Raw genomic sequence first — 19,934 nt, 5'->3', positions numbered from 1 at the left:
CTTGTGGTGACTCCTCTGTATTTGCACCTTGTGGTGACTCCTCTGTATTTGCCCCTTGTGGTGACTCCTCTGTATTTGCCCCTTGTGGTGACCCCTCTGTATTTGCTCCTTGTGGTGACCCCTCTGTATTTGCACCTTGTGGTGACTCCTCTGTATTTGCTCCTTGTGGTGACTCCTCTGTATTTGCTCCTTGTGGTGACTCCTCTGTATTTGCTCCTTGTGGTGACTCCTCTGTATTTGTTCCTTGTGGTGACTCCTCTGTATTTGATCCTTGTGGTGACCCCTCTGTATTTGATCCTTGTGGTGACCCCTCTGTATTTGCTCCTTGTGGTGACTCCTCTGTATTTGCACCTTGTGGTGACCCCTCTGTATTTGCACCTTGTGGTGACCCCCTCTGTATTTGCACCTTGTGGTGACTCCTCTGTATTTGCCCCTTGTGGTGACCCCTCTGTATTTGCCCCTTGTGGTGACCCCTCTGTATTTGCTACTTGTGGTGACCCCTCTGTATTTGCTCCTTGTGGTGACCCCTCTGTATTTGCTCCTTGTGGTGACCCCTCTGTATTTGCCCCTTGTGGTGACCCCTCTGTATTTGCTCCTTGTGGTGACTCCTCTGTATTTGCTCCTTGTGGTGACTCCTCTGTATTTGCTCCTTGTGGTGTCTCCTCTGTATTTGCTTCTTGTGGTGACCCCTCTGAATTTGATCCTTGTGGTGACCGCTCTATATTTACACCTTGTGGTGACTCCTCTGTATTTGATCCTTGTGGTGACCGCTCTATATTTACACCTTGTGGTGACTCCTCTGTATTTGCCCCTTGTGGTGTCTCCTCTGTATTTGCTCCTTGTGGTGACTCCCCTGTATTTGCTCCTTGTGGTAACCCCTCGGTATTTGATCCTTGTGGTTACTCCTCTGTTTTTGCCCCTTGTGGTGACCCCTCTGTATTTGATCCTTGTGGTGACCCCTCTGTATTTGCTCCTTGTGGTGACCCCTCTGTATTTGATCCTTGTGGTGACCCCTCTGTATTTGATCCTTGTGGTGACCCCTCTGTATTTGATCCTTGTGGTGACCCCTCTGTATTTGATCCTTGTGGTGACCCCTCTGTATTTGATCCTTGTGGTGACTCCTCTGTATTTGCTCCTTGTGGTGATCCCTCTGTATTTGATCCTTGTGGTGACCCCTCGGTATTTGATCCTTGTGGTGACTCCTCTGTAATTGCCCCTTGTGGTGACCCCTCTGTATTTGATCCTTGTGGTGACTCCTCTGTATTTGCCCCTTGTGGTGACCCCTCGGTATTTGATCCTTGTGGTGACTCCTCTGTATTTGCCCCTTGTGGTGACCCCTCTGTATTTGATCCTTGTGGTGACTCCTCTGTATTTGCCCCTTGTGGTGACCCCTCTGTATTTGATCCTTGTGGTGACTCCTCTGTATTTGCACCTTGTGGTGACCCCTCTGTATTTGCACCTTGTGGTGACCCCTCTGTATTTGCTCCTTGTGGTGACCCCTCTGTATTTGCACCTTGTGGTGACCCCTTTGTATTTGCTCCTTGTGGTGACTCCTCTGTATTTGCTTCTTGTGGTGACTCCTCTGTATTTGCTTCTTGTGGTGACTCCTCTGTATTTGCTTCTTGTGGTGACTCCTCTGTATTTGCTCCTTGTGGTGACCCCTCTGTATTTGCACCTTGTGGTGACTCCTCTGTATTTGATCCTTGTGGTGACCCCTCTGTATTTGATCCTTGTGGTGACCCCTCTGTATTTCCTCCTTGTGGTGACTCCTCTGTATTTGATCCTTGTGGTGACTCCTCTGTATTTGATCCTTGTGTTGACCCCTCTGTATTTGATCCTTGTGGTGACTCCTCTGTATTTGATCCTTGTGGTGACTCCTCTGTATTTGCTCCTTGTGGTGACCCCTCTGTATTTGCCCCTTGTGGTGACTCCTCTGTATTTGCACCTTGTGGTGACCCCCTCTGTATTTGCACCTTGTGGTGACCCCTCTGTATTTGCACCTTGTGGTGACCCCTCTGTATTTGCACCTTATGGTGACCCCTCTGTATTTGCCCCTTGTGGTGACTCCTCTGTATTTCCTCCTTGTGGTGACCCCTCTGTATTTGCCCCTTGTGGTGACTCCTCTGTATTTGCCCCTTGTGGTGACTCCTCTGTATTTGCCCCTTGTGGTGACCCCTCTGTATTTGCCCCTTGTGGTGACCCCTCTGTATTTGCACCTTGTGGTGACCCCTCTGTATTTGCACCTTGAGGTGACTCCTCTGTATTTGCTCCTTGTGGTGACTCCTCTGTATTTGCTCCTTGTGGTGACTCCTCTGTATTTGCTCCTTGTGGTGACTCCTCTGTATTTGCTCCTTGTGGCGACTCCTCTGTATTTGCTCCTTGTGGTGACTCCTCTGTATTTGATCCTTGTGGTGACCCCTCTGTATTTGCACCTTGTGGTGACCCCTCTGTATTTGCTCCTTGTGGTGACTTCTTTGTATTTGCTTCTTGTGGTGACTCCTCTGTATTTGCTCCTTGTGGTGACCCCTCTGTATTTGCTCCTTGTGGTGATCGCTCTATATTTACACCCTGTGGTGACTCCTCTGTATTTGCTCCTTGTGGTGACTCCTCTGTATTTGCTCCTTGTGGTGACTCCTCTGTATTTGCACCTTGTGGTGACTCCTCTGTATTTGCTCCTTGTGTTGACCCCTCTGTATTTGATCCGTGTGGTGACTCCTCTGTATTTGCCCCTTGTGGTGACTCCTCTGTATTTGTCCCTTGTGGTGACTCCTCTGTATTTGCCCCTTGTGGTGACCCCTCTGTATTTGCTCCTTGTGGTGACCCCTCTGTATTTGCACCTTGTGGTGACTCCTCTGTATTTGCTCCTTGTGGTGACTCCTCTGTATTTGCTCCTTGTGGTGACTCCTCTGTATTTGCTCCTTGTGGTGACTCCTCTGTATTTGTTCCTTGTGGTGACTCCTCTGTATTTGATCCTTGTGGTGACCCCTCTGTATTTGATCCTTGTGGTGACCCCTCTGTATTTGCTCCTTGTGGTGACTCCTCTGTATTTGCCCCTTGTGGTGACTCCTCTGTATTTGCACCTTGTGGTGACTCCTCTGTATTTGCCCCTTGTGGTGACCCCTCTGTATTTGCCCCTTGTGGTGACCCCTCTGTATTTGCTACTTGTGGTGACCCCTCTGTATTTGCTCCTTGTGGTGACCCCTCTGTATTTGCTCCTTGTGGTGACCCCTCTGTATTTGCTCCTTGTGGTGACTCCTCTGTATTTGCTCCTTGTGGTGTCTCCTCTGTATTTGCTTCTTGTGGTGACCCCTCTGAATTTGATCCTTGTGGTGACCGGCCGCTCTATATTTACACCTTGTGGTGACTCCTCTGTATTTGATCCTTGTGGTGACCGCTCTATATTTACACCTTGTGGTGACTCCTCTGTATTTGCCCGTTGTGGTGTCTCCTCTGTATTTGCTCCTTGTGGTGACTCCCCTGTATTTGCTCCTTGTGGTAACCCCTCGGTATTTGATCCTTGTGGTGACTCCTCTGTTTTTGCCCCTTGTGGTGACCCCTCTGTATTTGATCCTTGTGGTGACCCCTCTGTATTTGCTCCTTGTGGTGACCCCTCTGTATTTGATCCTTGTGGTGACCCCTCTGTATTTGATCCTTGTGGTGACCCCTCTGTATTTGATCCTTGTGGTGACCCCTCTGTATTTGATCCTTGTGGTGACCCCTCTGTATTTGATCCTTGTGGTGACTCCTCTGTATTTGCTCCTTGTGGTGATCCCTCTGTATTTGATCCTTGTGGTGACCCCTCGGTATTTGATCCTTGTGGTGACTCCTCTGTATTTGCCCCTTGTGGTGACCCCTCTGTATTTGATCCTTGTGGTGACTCCTCTGTATTTGCCCCTTGTGGTGACCCCTCGGTATTTGATCCTTGTGGTGACTCCTCTGTATTTGCCCCTTGTGGTGACCCCTCTGTATTTGATCCTTGTGGTGACTCCTCTGTATTTGCCCCTTGTGGTGACCCCTCTGTATTTGATCCTTGTGGTGACTCCTCTGTATTTGCCCCTTGTGGTGACCCCTCTGTATTTGATCCTTGTGGTGACCCCTCTGTATTTGCTCCTTGTGGTGACCCCTCTTGTATTTGATCCTTGTGGTGACCCCTCTGTATTTGCTCCTTGTGGTGACCCCTCTTGTATTTGATCCTTGTGGTGACCGCTCTATATTTACACCTTGTGGTGACTACTCGGTATTTGCTCCTTGTGGTGACCCCTCTGTATTTGATCCTTGCGGTGACCCCTCTGTATTTCCTCCTTGTGGTGACTCCTCTGTATTTGATCCTTGTGGTGACTCCTCTGTATTTGATCCTTGTGTTGACCCCTCTGTATTTGATCCTTGTGGTGACTCCTCTGTATTTGATCCTTGTGGTGACTCCTCTGTATTTGCTCCTTGTGGTGACCCCTCTGTATTTGCCCCTTGTGGTGACTCCTCTGTATTTGCACCTTGTGGTGACCCCCTCTGTATTTGCACCTTGTGGTGACCCCTCTGTATTTGCACCTTGTGGTGACCCCTCTGTATTTGCCCCTTGTGGTGACTCCTCTGTATTTCCTCCTTGTGGTGACCCCTCTGTATTTGCCCCTTGTGGTGACTCCTCTGTATTTGCACCTTGTGGTGACCCCTCTGTATTTGCACCTTGTGGTGACCCCTCTGTATTTTCTCCTTGTGGTGACTCCTCTGTATTTGCACCTTGTGGTGACTCCTCTGTATTTGCCTCTTGTGGTGACTCCTCTGTATTTGCTTCTTGTGGTGACTCCTCTGTATTTGCTTCTTGTGGTGACTCCTCTGTATTTGCTTCTTGTGGTGACTCCTCTGTATTTGCTCCTTGTGGTGACCCCTCTGTATTTGCACCTTGTGGTGACTCCTTTGTATTTGATCCTTGTGGTGACCCCTCTGTATTTGATCCTTGCGGTGACCCCTCTGTATTTCCTCCTTGTGGTGACTCCTCTGTATTTGATCCTTGTGGTGACTCCTCTGTATTTGATCCTTGTGTTGACCCCTCTGTATTTGATCCTTGTGGTGACTCCTCTGTATTTGATCCTTGTGGTGACTCCTCTGTATTTGCTCCTTGTGGTGACCCCTCTGTATTTGCTCCTTGTGGTGACCCCTCTGTATTTGCCCCTTGTGGTGACTCCTCTGTATTTGCACCTTGTGGTGACCCCCTCTGTATTTGCACCTTGTGGTGACCCCTCTGTATTTGCACCTTGTGGTGACCCCTCTGTATTTGCACCTTGTGGTGACCCCTCTGTATTTGCCCCTTGTGGTGACTCCTCTGTATTTCCTCCTTGTGGTGACCCCTCTGTATTTGCCCCTTGTGGTGACTCCTCTGTATTTGCCCCTTGTGGTGACTCCTCTGTATTTGCCCCTTGTGGTGACCCCTCTGTATTTGCCCCTTGTGGTGACCCCTCTGTATTTGCACCTTGTGGTGACCCCTCTGTATTTGCACCTTGTGGTGACTCCTCTGTATTTGCTCCTTGTGGTGACTCCTCTGTATTTGCTCCTTGTGGTGACTCCTCTGTATTTGCTCCTTGTGGTGACTCCTCTGTATTTGCTCCTTGTGGTGACTCCTCTGTATTTGCTCCTTGTGGTGACTCCTCTGTATTTGATCCTTGTGGTGACCCCTCTGTATTTGCACCTTGTAGTGATCCCTCTGTATTTGCTCCTTGTGGTGACCCCTCTGTATTTGCTCCTTGTGGTGACTCCTCTGTATTTGCTCCTTGTGGTGAATCCTCTGTATTTGCACCTTGTGGTGACTCCTCTGTATTTGCTCCTTGTGTTGACCCCTCTGTATTTGATCCTTGTGGTGACTCCTCTGTATTTGCTCCTTGTGGTGACTCCTCTGTATTTGCACCTTGTGGTGACTCCTCTGTATTTGCTCCTTGTGGTGACCGCTCTATATTTACACCTTGTGGTGACTCCTCTGTATTTTATCCTTGTGGTGACCCCTCTGTATTTGCTCCTTGTGGTGACTCCTCTGTATTTGATCCTTGTGGTGACTCCTCTGTATTTGATCCTTGTGGTGACTCCTCTGTATTTGCTCCTTGTGGTGACTCCTCTGTATTTGCTCCTTGTAATGACTACTCGGTATTTGCTCCTTGTGGTGACCCCTCGATATTTGATCCTTGTGGTGACTCCTCTGTATTTGCTCCTTGTGGTGACTCCTCTGTATTTGATCCTTGTGGTGACCCCTCTGTATTTGCTCCTTGTGGTGACTCCTCTGTATTTGATCCTTGTGGTGACCCCTCTGTATTTGATCCTTGTGGTGACCCCTCTGTATTTGATCCTTGTGGTGACCCCTCTGTATTTGATCCTTGTGGTGACCCCTCTGTATTTGATCCTTGTGGTGACTCCTCTGTATTTGCTCCTTGTGGTGATCCCTCTGTATTTGATCCTTGTGGTGACCCCTCGGTATTTGATCCTTGTGGTGACTCCTCTGTATTTGCCCCTTGTGGTGACCCCTCTGTATTTGATCCTTGTGGTGACTCCTCTGTATTTGCCCCTTGTGGTGACCCCTCGGTATTTGATCCTTGTGGTGACTCCTCTGTATTTGCCCCTTGTGGTGACCCCTCTGTATTTGATCCTTGTGGTGACTCCTCTGTATTTGCCCCTTGTGGTGACCCCTCTGTATTTGATCCTTGTGGTGACTCCTCTGTATTTGCCCCTTGTGGTGACCCCTCTGTATTTGATCCTTGTGGTGACCCCTCTGTATTTGCTCCTTGTGGTGACCCCTCTTGGATTTGATCCTTGTGGTGACCCCTCTGTATTTGCTCCTTGTGGTGACCCCTCTTGTATTTGATCCTTGTGGTGACCGCTCTATATTTACACCTTGTGGTGACTCCTCTGTATTTGCTCCTTGTGGTGACCCCTCTATATTTACACCTTGTGGTGACTACTCGGTATTTGCTCCTTGTGGTGACCCCTCTGTATTTGATCCTTGTGGTGACCCCTCTGTATTTGCACCTTGTGGTGACTCCTCTGTATTTGATCCTTGTGGTGACTCCTCTGTATTTGCTCCTTGTGGTGACTCCTCTGTATTTGCTCCTTGTGGTGACTCCTCTGTATTTGATCCTTGTGGTGACTCCTCTGTATTTGATCCTTGTGGTGACTCCTCTGTATTTGCTCCTTGTGGTGACTCCTCTGTATTTGCTCCTTGTGGTGACTCCTCTGTATTTGATCCTTGTGGTGACTCCTCTGCATTTGCTCCTTGTGGTGATTCCTCTGTATTTGCTCCTTGTGGTGATTCCTCTGTATTTGCACCTTGTGGTGACCCCTCTGTATTTGCACCTTGTGGTGACCCCTCTGTATTTGCCCCTTGTGGTGACTCCTCTGTATTTCCTCCTTGTGGTGACCCCTCTGTATTTGCCCCTTGTGGTGACTCCTCTGTATTTGCTCCTTGTGGTGACCCCTCTGTATTTGCTCCTTGTGGTGACTCCTCTGTATTTGCACCTTGTGGTGACTCCTCTGTATTTGCTCCTTGTGGTGACTCCTCTGTATTTGCTCCTTGTGGTGACTCCTCTGTATTTGCTCCTTGTGGTGACTCCTCTGTATTTGCTCCTTGTGGTGACTCCTCTGTATTTGCTCATTGTGGTGACCCCTCTGTATTTGATCCTTGTGGTGACTCCTCTGTATTTGCTCCTTGTGGTGACTCCTCTGTATTTGCTCATTGTGGTGACCCCTCTGTAATTGCTCCTTGTGGTGACTCCTCTGTATTTGCTCCTTGTGGTGACTCCTCTGTATTTGCTCCTTGTGGTGACTCCTCTGTATTTGCTCCTTGTGGTGACTCCTCTGTATTTGCTCCTTGTGGTGACCCCTCTGTATTTGCTCCTTGTGGTGACTCCTCTGTATTTGATCCTTGTGGTGACTCCTCTGTATTTGCACTACTACATCAAAATAATATTGTGTCCAGACCCCAGAGCAATTCTGCGATCAATGCTTTATTAATCCAAGGACATATTTGGGCAAGAAAAGATGTCAGGTGGAGTCTCCCCGTACGGTGGAGGGTGCAAGGGACGTTCACGGGTAATATTACTCCGTCTGGATGGGAGACTGAGGGGTTTGGATTTGTGACTCTGCTCATGATTCATCATTTGCTCTCTGATTTCTCTTGTTACAAGGACAGTGACATTTTTATCTTTTGATTTTTTTAGATGGCCTCAAAGTCGCTATGAAAGAGCCGCTGATCTCGGTGCTGAGAGGCGCAAATGTGACGATCCCCTGTGAAATATCGGAGTTTACACCCGGAAAAACCATCACCGTTTCCTGGAGCAAATCACAGAATGGAATTAATAGTGATGTGTATAGTTTTATACCCGGACGACCCCAGGCCTTCAGACAAGGATGTGAGATGGGAGAGGAGAGCGCCATCCAGAAGGGGAACGCCGCACTGCACATCCCGCGGGCGCAGTTCAGTGATGACGGACAGTACACTTGTACTGTGATAGTGACCCCGGAGTCCAGCGACGGGAGAAGCATCCTGCAGGTGTCAGGTGAGCCGCGGGCGTCAGAGATGCCATGTGTGCACGGGTGTCAGGGGATTCACCGGTGTCAGGAGCCATGTGTGCATTGGGTCAGGGGATTCACCGGTGTCAGGAGCCATGTGTGCACGGGCGTCAGAGGGGCCATGTGTGCACGGGCATCAGAGGAGCTGTGTGTGCGCGGGCATCAGAGGAGCTATGTGTGCATTGGTATCAGGGGATTCACCAGTGTCAGGAGCCATGTGTGCATGGGTATCAGGGGATTCACCAGTGTCAGGAGCCATGTGTGAACGGGCGTCAGATGAGCCACGTGTCACGATAGGTACAGGGAACTACCAATAGAGAATTGAAAGGTAAAGGAACAGGACCCCTGCATCTAGGGATCTATTTTGATTTATGCGCTCTGTCTGCCCATTCGACTGAGGGTTGGAGGCAGAAGAGGAAGACAAACTGGGTTCTTCGATCTGAGACCACATCAGAAGGAACCCTGTGAAGCTTCACTATCTCATTGATGAACACCTGATCCAGAGCCTTGGCATTCGTAAATGCCGGTAACACAATGAAATGCCTCATTTTACTGAACTTATCCACAACCACCAAAACCACAGTCTTTCCCGAAGACCCAGGTAGGTCAGTAATGAAATCCAAGGATAAATGCATGAATAATGCAATCCTTGGTCTATTCGAGATAGCCGATTACAGGAGAGATCCTGATGAACGGTTATGTGTTGCCTTGGAACGTGCGCAAATACTGCAAGGAGACACATAGTTCATCACATCCTGATGTAAACTCGGCCACCAAAAATGACAAGACAGGAGGTCCAAGGATACTTTACTACCTGGATGACCCGCAAGTACAGAATTATGATGTTCCCCAATTAGTTTATGGCGCAAACTGGGTGGCATATACAACCTCCCTGAAGGGGAAGAAGCCGGGGCATCCCCCTGAGCTTCCAACACCTCCTCCCAGGTCTGGGCACAAGGCCGTGACAACCACCCCCTTCTGCAAAATGGGTATCGGGTTTACATGATCACTACCACCTGGGAAGCTCCAGGATAATGCATCTGCTTTGATGTTTTTAATCCCTGGACAGTAAGGGTACCTTCACACTTAGCGATGCAGCAGCGATCCGACCAGCGATCTGACCTGGTCAGGATCGCTGTTGCATCGCTACATGGTCGCTGGTGAGCTGTCAAACAGGCAGATCTCACCAGCGACCAGTGAACAGCCCCCAGCCAGCAGCGACGTGCAAGCGACGCTGCGCTTGCACGGAGCCGCCGTCTGGAAGCTGCGGAGACTGGTAACTAAGGTAAACATCGGGTATGGTTACCCGATGTTTACATTAGTTACCAGCGCACACCGCTTAGCTGTGTGTGCAGGGAGCAGGGAGCCGTGCACACTGAGCGCTGGCTCCTTGCTCTCCTAGCTACAGTACACATCGGGTTAATTAACCCGATGTGTACAGCAGCTACATGTGCAGGGAGCCGCACACACTGCTTAGCGCTGGCTCCTTGCTCTCCTAGCTGCTGTACACATCGGGTTAATTAATCCGATGTGTACAGCAGCTACATGTGCAGAGAGCAGGAGCCGGCGCTGGCAGCGTGAGAGCTGCAGAGGCTGGTAACTAAGGTAAATATCGGGTAACCACCTTGGTTACCTGATGTTTATCTTGGTTACAAGCTTACCTCAGCTGTCAGACGCCGGCTCCTGCTCCCTGCTCGCTTCATTTGTCGCTCTCTCGCTGTCACACACAGCGATCTGTGTGTCACAGTGGGAGAGCGCCTTTAAAGAAAACGAACCAGGGCTGTGTGTAACGAGCAGCGATCTCGCAGCAGGGGCCAGATCGCTGCTCATTGTCACACACAGCGAGATCGCTAATGAGGTCACTGCTGCGTCACAAAAAGCGTGACTCAGCAGCGATCTCGGCAGTGAGCTCGCTGTGTGTGAAGCACCCCTAAGTGACAATAGAATTAAACCTGGTAAAAAAAACAGACCATCTAGCCTGCTTGGGATTTAGAAGTTTGCCAGGTTTTTATGGTCTGTAATTACAATAGTGGGATGAAATGCCCCCTCAAACCAATGACGCCATTCCTAGAAAGCCAACTTAATCGCCTAGAGCTCTCTGTTGCCAACATCATAGTTTCTCTCGGCTGAGGATAATGATGCCATTTACCAGGAGATGGACCTTATGACAACACAGCCTCCAACCCCACCTCAGATGCATTGACCTCCATGATAAAAGGCTGCAAAATATCAGGCTGCCTGAGTATTGGTGCTGTGGAAAAACATCTTTTTATAGAGAAAAATGCCTGCTGGGCAGAGTCCGACCATTTAGAGAAATCCAATCCTTTCCTTGTCATGTCAGTGAGAGGCTTTATAATTACTGAATAGTTCTGAATACATTTCCGGTAAAAATTGGTAAACCCCAGAAAGCTCTGTAAAGCTTCCAGGTTTTCCGGACGATCCCAGTCAAGTGCTGCATGGATCTTCTCAGGATCCATCCGAAAATCTGAAGAAGACCATCGGTACCCCAAACATTGTACATCTTGGACAGCGAAAACACACTTCTCTAGTTTGGCATTCAGTTAATCCGTTAAAATCTGTAATACCTGTTTTACATGTATCTGATGTGTCTCCATATCGGGTGAGTAGATCAAGATATCGTCCAAATAAACCACCACAATCCTGCCCACCAAATGGTGAAAAGTATCATTCACGAAATGCTGGAAAACGGAACGGACATTAGTGAGACTAAATGGCATGACCAGACTCTCGAAGTGACCCTCAGGTGTATTCAAAGCCATTTTCCATTCATCCCCTTTTCTGATTCTAACTGGATTGCAGCCCCTCTTAAGTCCAACTTGGAGAACCACTAATGTCCCACAATCTGGTTGAAAAAATCCGGAATCAGAGGGAGAGGATGAAGGTCTCGGACGGTAATCTGATTCAATTCCTGAAAATCCCATCTTTCTCCTTTACAGAGAAGAACCCTGCCACCATGGGCGAAGAGGAGGGTCTGATATGTCCCTTCTCCAGACTCTCAGCAATGTAATCTTTCATGGCCGGTCTCTCTGGGCCAGAAAGATTATACAGTCTGGACTTTGTTCTAGGACGCAGATTAATGGGACAGTCATATACACGATGTGGAGGCAAATCCTGACACCCCCTCTTCTAAAATACAACCTCAAACACAGACAAAAATGCAGGTAACGACTTCGTAGAGACTGTAGAGAGAGAGAAGTGCTCAGACATTAACAAAATAGTAATTTCCCCACGCCATAATATTCCTGAATTGGAAATCCACTACTGGGTTATGCTTCACCAACCAGGGTAGAATGGGAGGGGGAAGACCCTCCAGGACATAGCAGGAGATTACTTCATAATGCAGGGGTCCTACCTGAGTATTATATCATGTACCATCTGTGTCAGGCATCCCTGAGCTGAGTCAATGGCATAGATGGGGATGTGGTTAGTTAACATACTATAGGTAAGCCCATGAGTTCTTACACACAGAGCATCCACCATGCTGACTCCTGCTCCAATATCCACAAACACAGACATTTTCTTAGCCCTGCTCTCTAGCACCACCTCTGCTGTCAGGACAAAGTGAGAATTACATGTGGAAGACAAACCCACACCCTGATTGTCCATCTCCACACCACCAGTAAGCCAAGTTCCAGATGTTCCTTTCTGCATAGGAATTGACTCCAATAAAATGACTCTCTGTACCATAAAAAAACAAACTGCCTTTTTTCCCCATATTTTAGAGGAAAAACATGCAAAATAATGGCTCCCCCTAGCTGCATGGGTGCATCAAACCCATGAGTGACGGGTCACCCTCAGATCGCCCCGACAATAGGATGCTGCCCCGAGGTAGGGTCTCCGCGGAGAATGGTCTGACCAGTCTATCTCAAAGGCATCTGTCCACACGTACAGCCAATGACATGGCGGCCTCCAAGGACTCAGGAGTTTCATAAATCATCAAGGCATTTTTCAATTTCTCTGAGAGGCCCTGACAGAATTGGCTTCTGAGAGCCGGGTCATTACATCTGGTGTCGGTTGCCCATCTATGAAATTTTGGACAATAAGTCTCCGGTGTGTAAACAGGTGGAACAGGGGGCGTTGTAGTCATAGTCAGGGTGTCATGTGACCCCCTGGCCCCTGCTACAGGTAGATAATCGTGAACATTTGGGCTTCGCCCAGTGACTTGCCACTCTCTGGGTGACTTTGTTTCTTCTTGCTTCTGGTGAGGGGACCGACAAGGACACCACACGGACAGTTTCTCTTTTCTGAAACATAACGTTTTACTGTACTTTCTGGAGCACGCGTTCCATACAACATGAAGTCACTAAAAACTCTCTCCTTATACATTACTCTAAACTGTTCCTTATTCCTGTGCACTACTTCATACTCCTTCTGGCTGGTCTCCGTCCTTCTGGCTGGTCTCCGTCCTTCTGGCTGCACTCCGTCCTTCTGGCTGCACTCCGTCCTTCTGGCTGCACTCCGTCCTTCTGGCTGCACTCCATCCTTCTGGCTGCACTCCGTCCTTCTGGCTGCACTCCATCCTTCTGGCTGCACTCCATCCTTCTGGCTGCACTCCATCCTTCTGGCTGCTCTCCGTCCTTCTGGCTGCTCTCCGTCCTTCTGGTTGCTCTCCGTCCTTCTGGCTGCACTCCGTCCTTCTGGCTGCACTCCGTCCTTCTGGCTGCACTCCGTCCTTCTGGCTGCTCTCCGTCCTTCTGGCTGCTCTCCGTCCTTCTGGCTGCACTCCGTCCTTCTGGCTGCACTCCGTCCTTCTGGCTGCACTCCGTCCTTCTGGCTGCTCTCCGTCCTTCTGGCTGCTCTCCGTCCTTCTGGCTGCACTCCGTCCTTCTGGCTGCTCTCCGTCCTTCTGGCTGCTCTCCGTCCTTCTGGCTGCTCTCCGTCCTTCTGGCTGCACTCCGTCCTTCTGGCTGCTCTCCGTCCTTCTGGCTGCTCTCCGTCCTTCTGGCTGCTCTCCGTCCTTCTGGCTGCTCTCCGTCCTTCTGGCTGCTCTCCGTCCTTCTGGCTGCACTCCGTCCTTCTGGCTGCACTCCGTCCTTCTGGCTGCTCTCCATCCTTCTGGCTGTCTCCGTCGTTCTGGTTGCTCTCCATCCTTCTGGCTGTCTCCGTCCTTCTGGCTGCTCTCCATCCTTCTGGCTGTCTCCGTCGTTCTGGCTGCACTCTGTTCTTCTGGCTGCTCTCCGTCCTTCTGGCTGCACTCCGTCCTTCTGGCTGCTCTCCGACCTTCTGGCTGCTCTCCGTCCTTCTGACTGCTCTCCGTCCTTCTGACTGCTCTCCGTCCTTCTGGCTGCACTCCGTCCTTCTGGCTGCTCTCCGTCCTTCTGGCTGCACTCCGTCCTTCTGGCTGCTCTCCATCCTTCTGGCTGCACTCCGTTTTTCTGGCTGCTCTCCGACCTTCTGGCTGCTCTCCGTCCTTCTGACTGCTCTCCGTCCTTCTGGCTGCTCTCCGTCCTTCTGGCTGTCTCCGTCGTTCTGGTTGCTCTCCGTCGTTCTGGTTGCTCTCCGTCGTTCTGGCTGCTCTTTGTCCTTCTGGCTGCTCTTTGTCCTTCTGGCTGCTCTCTGTCCTTCTGGCTGCTCTTTGTCCTTCTGGCTGCTCTCTGTCCTTCTGGCTGCACTCCGTCCTTCTGGCTGCACTCCGTCCTTCTGGCTGCTCTCCGTCCTTCTGGCTGCTCTCTGTCCTTCTGGCTGCTCTCTGTCCTTCTGGCTGCTCTCCGTGCTTCTGGCTACTCTCCGTGCTTCTGGCTGCTCTCCGTGCTTCTGGCTGCACTCCGTGCTTCTGGCTGCACTCCGTGCTTCTGGCTGCACTCCGTCCTTCTGGCTGTCTCCATCGTTCTGGTTGCTCTCCGTCCTTCTGGCTGCACTCTGTTCTTCTGGCTGCACTCTGTTCTTCTGGCTGCACTCTGTTCTTCTGGCTGCTCTCCGTCCTTCTGGCTGCTCTCCGTCCTTCTGGCTGCACTCCGTGCTTCTGGCTGCACTCCGTGCTTCTGGCTATCTCCGTCGTTCTGGTTGCACTCCGTCCTTCTGGCTGTCTCCGTCGTTCTGGTTGCACTCCATCCTTCTGGCTGCTCTCCGTCCTTCTGGCTGCTCTCCGTCCTTCTGGTTGCTCTCCGTCCTTCTGGCTGCACTCCGTCCTTCTGGCTGCACTCCGTCCTTCTGGCTGCACTCCGTCCTTCTGGCTGCTCTCCGTCCTTCTGGCTGCTCTCCGTCCTTCTGGCTGCACTCCGTCCTTCTGGCTGCACTCCGTCCTTCTGGCTGCACTCCGTCCTTCTGGCTGCTCTCCGTCCTTCTGGCTGCTCTCCGTCCTTCTGGCTGCACTCCGTCCTTCTGGCTGCTCTCCGTCCTTCTGGCTGCTCTCCGTCCTTCTGGCTGCTCTCCGTCCTTCTGGCTGCACTCCGTCCTTCTGGCTGCTCTCCGTCCTTCTGGCTGCTCTCCGTCCTTCTGGCTGCTCTCCGTCCTTCTGGCTGCTCTCCGTCCTTCTGGCTGCTCTCCGTCCTTCTGGCTGCACTCCGTCCTTCTGGCTGCACTCCGTCCTTCTGGCTGCTCTCCATCCTTCTGGCTGTCTCCGTCGTTCTGGTTGCTCTCCATCCTTCTGGCTGTCTCCGTCCTTCTGGCTGCTCTCCATCCTTCTGGCTGTCTCCGTCGTTCTGGCTGCACTCTGTTCTTCTGGCTGCTCTCCGTCCTTCTGGCTGCACTCCGTCCTTCTGGCTGCTCTCCGACCTTCTGGCTGCTCTCCGTCCTTCTGACTGCTCTCCGTCCTTCTGGCTGCACTCCGTCCTTCTGGCTGCTCTCCGTCCTTCTGGCTGCACTCCGTCCTTCTGGCTGCTCTCCATCCTTCTGGCTGCACTCCGTTTTTCTGGCTGCTCTCCGACCTTCTGGCTGCTCTCCGTCCTTCTGACTGCTCTCCGTCCTTCTGGCTGCTCTCCGTCCTTCTGGCTGTCTCCGTCGTTCTGGTTGCTCTCCGTCGTTCTGGTTGCTCTCCGTCGTTCTGGCTGCTCTTTGTCCTTCTGGCTGCTCTTTGTCCTTCTGGCTGCTCTCTGTCCTTCTGGCTGCTCTTTGTCCTTCTGGCTGCTCTCTGTCCTTCTGGCTGCACTCCGTCCTTCTGGCTGCACTCCGTCCTTCTGGCTGCTCTCCGTCCTTCTGGCTGCTCTCTGTCCTTCTGGCTGCTCTCTGTCCTTCTGGCTGCTCTCCGTGCTTCTGGCTACTCTCCGTGCTTCTGGCTGCTCTCCGTGCTTCTGGCTGCACTCCGTGCTTCTGGCTGCACTCCGTGCTTCTGGCTGCACTCCGTCCTTCTGGCTGTCTCCATCGTTCTGGTTGCTCTCCGTCCTTCTGGCTGCACTCTGTTCTTCTGGCTGCACTCTGTTCTTCTGGCTGCACTCTGTTCTTCTGGCTGCTCTCCGTCCTTCTGGCTGCTCTCCGTCCTTCTGGCTGCACTCCGTGCTTCTGGCTGCACTCCGTGCTTCTGGCTATCTCCGTCGTTCTGGTTGCACTCCGTCCTTCTGGCTGTCTCCGTCGTTCTGGTTGCACTCCGTCCTTCTGGCTGCACTCTGTTCTTCTGGCTGCACTCTGTTCTTCTGGCTGCTCTCCGTCCTTCTGGCTGCTCTCCGTCCTTCTGGCTGCTCTCCGTCCTTCTGGCTGCTCTCCGTCCTTCTGGCTGCTCTCCGTCCTTCTGGCTGCTCTCCTTCCTTCTGGCTGTCTCCGTCGTTTTGGTTGCACTCCATTTGTCGCTCAGCAGGCCACTGACAACAGATCTGCTCTTAGGGGAACAGGTCCACCGATGGCACCATGACCCCTGCCCCTTAGGCAGCCATTTTTTCTCCCCTCCCAAGGATTTAGTCCAAAAGCTCCTCCCAGTGGTAAAACCTATACTTAACCCCTGGTGCACTTGCTGTGACAATGCGGCTGAGCAACCCGCCCATATTGCATTTCAGCAGCGCTTTTAGTTAACGTCTATAACTCTGCTACATCTTGCTTTCTGTAAACCCGTGCATCCACCTTACTATTACAAGGACTTGTACCTAACACATTACATCCAATACAATGCTGTCCTCTTTTCTGGTCACTAGATGGCGACACGTACTGCATAACCGTATAAACTACCAACATAAAATCTTCTAAAAACATCAATTACAAAATATGAGGAACATTGCGGTCGGTGTCTTCAGGGGGAGGAATTCTTCGACTCTTTGGTATTCCCCCCCCGGAGGCGACGCAGCCTGGACTCAGCCATGGAGACTCTGTCAGGATCATCAGAGATGAGACCCAAGGCCTCAAAAAAATCCACCAACACGGTACATGGACGCTCATACACACGTCACCACCACGTACAGGGACGCTCATACACACACGTCACCACCACGTACAGGGACGATCATACACACGTCACCACCACGTACAGGGACCCTCATACACACACGTCTCCACCACGTACAGGGACGCTCATACACACACGTCTCCACCACGTACAGGGACGATCATACACACGTCACCACCACGTACAGGGACGCTCATACACACACGTCTCCACCACGTACAGGGACGATCATACACACGTCACCACCACGTACAGGGACGATCATACACACGTCACCACCACGTACAGGGACGCTCATACACACACGTCTCCACCACGTACAGGGACGATCATACACACGTCACCACCACGTACAGGGACGATCATACACACGTCACCACCACGTACAGGGACCCTCATACACACGTCACCACCACGTACAGGGACGCTCATACACACACGTCTCCACCACGTACAGGGATGATCATACACACACGTCTCCACCACGTACAGGGACGATCATACACACGTCACCACCACGTACAGGGACCCTCATACACACACGTCTCCACCAAGTACAGGGATGATCATACACACACGTCTCCACCACGTACAGGGATGATCATACACACATGTCTCCACCACGTACAGGGACGCTCATACACACACGTCTCCACCACGTACAGGGATGATCATACACACACGTCTCCACCACGTACAGGGATGATCATACACACACGTCTCCACCACGTACAGGGATGATCATACACACACGTCTCCACCACGTACAGGGATGATCATACACACGTCTCCACCACGTACAGGGACGCTCATACACACACGTCTCCACCACGTACAGGGATGATCATACACACACGTCTCCACCACGTACAGGGACGCTCATACACACACGTCTCCACCACGTACAGGGATGATCATACACACACGTCTCCACCACGTACAGGGATGATCATACACACGTCACCACCACGTACAGGGACGCTCATACACACGTCACCACCACGTACAGGGACGATCCTACACACACGTCTCCACCACATACAGGGACCCTCATACACACACGTCTCCACCGCGTACAGGGACGCTCATACACACACGTCTCCACCACATACAGGGACCCTCATACACACACGTCTCCACCACGTACAGGGACGCTCATACACACACGTCTCCACCACGTACAGGGACCCTCATACACACACGTCACCACCACGTACAGGGACGATCATACACACGTCACCACCACGTACAGGGACCCTCATACACACACGTCTCCACCACGTACAGGGACGCTCATACACACACGTCACCACCACGTACAGGGACGATCATACACACGTCACCACCACGTACAGGGACCCTCATACACACACGTCTCCACCACGTACAGGGACGCTCATACACACACGTCTCCACCACGTACAGGAATGATCATACACACATGTCTCCACCACGTACAGGGACGATCATACACACATGTCTCCACCACGTACAGGGACGCTCATACACACACGTCTCCACCACGTACAGGGACCCTCATACACACACGTCTCCACCACGTACAGGGACGCTCATACACACACGTCTCCACCACGTACAGGGACCCTCATACACACACGTCACCACCATGTACAGGGACGCTCATACACACACGTCTCCACCACGTACAGGGAACCTCATACACACACACGTCACCACCACGTACAGGGACGCTCATACACACACGTCTCCACCACGTACAGGGACGCTCATACAGACACGTCTCCACCACGTACAGGGACGCTCATACACACACGTCTCCACCACGTACAGGGACCCTCATACACACACGTCACCACCACGTACAGGGACGATTATACACACACGTCACCACCACGCACAGGGACGCTCATACACACGTCACCACCACGCACAGGGACCCTCATACACACACGTCCCCACCACGCACAGGGACGCTCATACACACGTCACCACCACGTACAGGGACGCTCATACACACGTCACCACCACGTACAGGGACCCTCATACACACACGTCCCCACCACGCACAGGGACGCTCATACACACGTCACCACCACGTACAGGGACGCTCATACACACGTCACCACCACGCACAGGGACCCTCATACACACACGTCCCCACCACGCACAGGGACGCTCATACACACGTCACCACCACGTACAGGGACCCTCATACACACATGTCCCCACCACGCACAGGGACGCTCATACACACGTCACCACCACGTACAGGGACGCTCATACACACGTCACCACCACGTACAGGGACGCTCATACACACGTCACCACCACGTACAGGGACCCTCATACACACACGTCCCCACCACGCACAGGGACGCTCATACACACGTCACCACCACGTACAGGGACGCTCATACACACACGTCTCCACCACGTACAGGGACCCTCATACACACACGTCCCCACCACATACAGGGACGATCATACACACACGTCTCCACCACGTACAGGGACGCTCATACACACACGTCTCCACCAAGTACAGGGACCCTCATACACACACGTCTCCACCACGTACAGGGACGCTCATACACACACGTCTCCACCACGTACAGGGACGCTCATACACACACGTCTCCACCACGTACAGGGACGATCATACACACACGTCACCACCACGTACAGGGACGATCATACACACACGTCTCCACCACGTACAGGGACGATCATACACACACGTCTCCACCACGTACAGGGACGATCATACACACACGTCACCACCACGTACAGTGACGATCATACACACACGTCACCACCACGTACAGGGACGATTATACACACACGTCTCCACCACGTACAGGGACGATCATACACACACGTCTCCACCACGCACAGGGACGATCATACACACACGTCTCCACCACGTACAGGGACGATCATATACACACGTCTCCACCACGTACAGGGACGCTCATACACACGTCACCACCACGTACAGGAACGATCATACACACGTCTCCACCACGTACAGGGACGCTCATACACACACGTCTCCACCACGTACAGGGACGCTCATACA

The 19,934-nt window shown here is 51.8% G+C and overlaps 1 protein-coding gene across 2 annotated transcripts in view; it reads left to right on the top strand.

Annotated features, from left to right (window-relative positions):
* The window catches only part of NCR3LG1 (natural killer cell cytotoxicity receptor 3 ligand 1), a 280,467-nt gene that overhangs the window by 171,010 nt on the left and 89,523 nt on the right, over window positions 1-19,934 (top strand). For both annotated transcript variants that reach the window (XM_075326669.1, XM_075326668.1), the window contains exon 2: window positions 8,193-8,531. In XM_075326669.1, the coding sequence (XP_075182784.1) occupies window positions 8,193-8,531 (339 nt within the window). The remainder of the gene's footprint in view (window positions 1-8,192; window positions 8,532-19,934) is intronic.

Source organism: Anomaloglossus baeobatrachus, chromosome 10 (assembly GCF_048569485.1).
Source record: "Anomaloglossus baeobatrachus isolate aAnoBae1 chromosome 10, aAnoBae1.hap1, whole genome shotgun sequence".
NCBI lineage: Eukaryota > Metazoa > Chordata > Amphibia > Anura > Aromobatidae > Anomaloglossus > Anomaloglossus baeobatrachus.
Note: the sequence above shows the minus strand (reverse complement) of the source record. Positions and strands in the feature narration are given on the sequence as shown.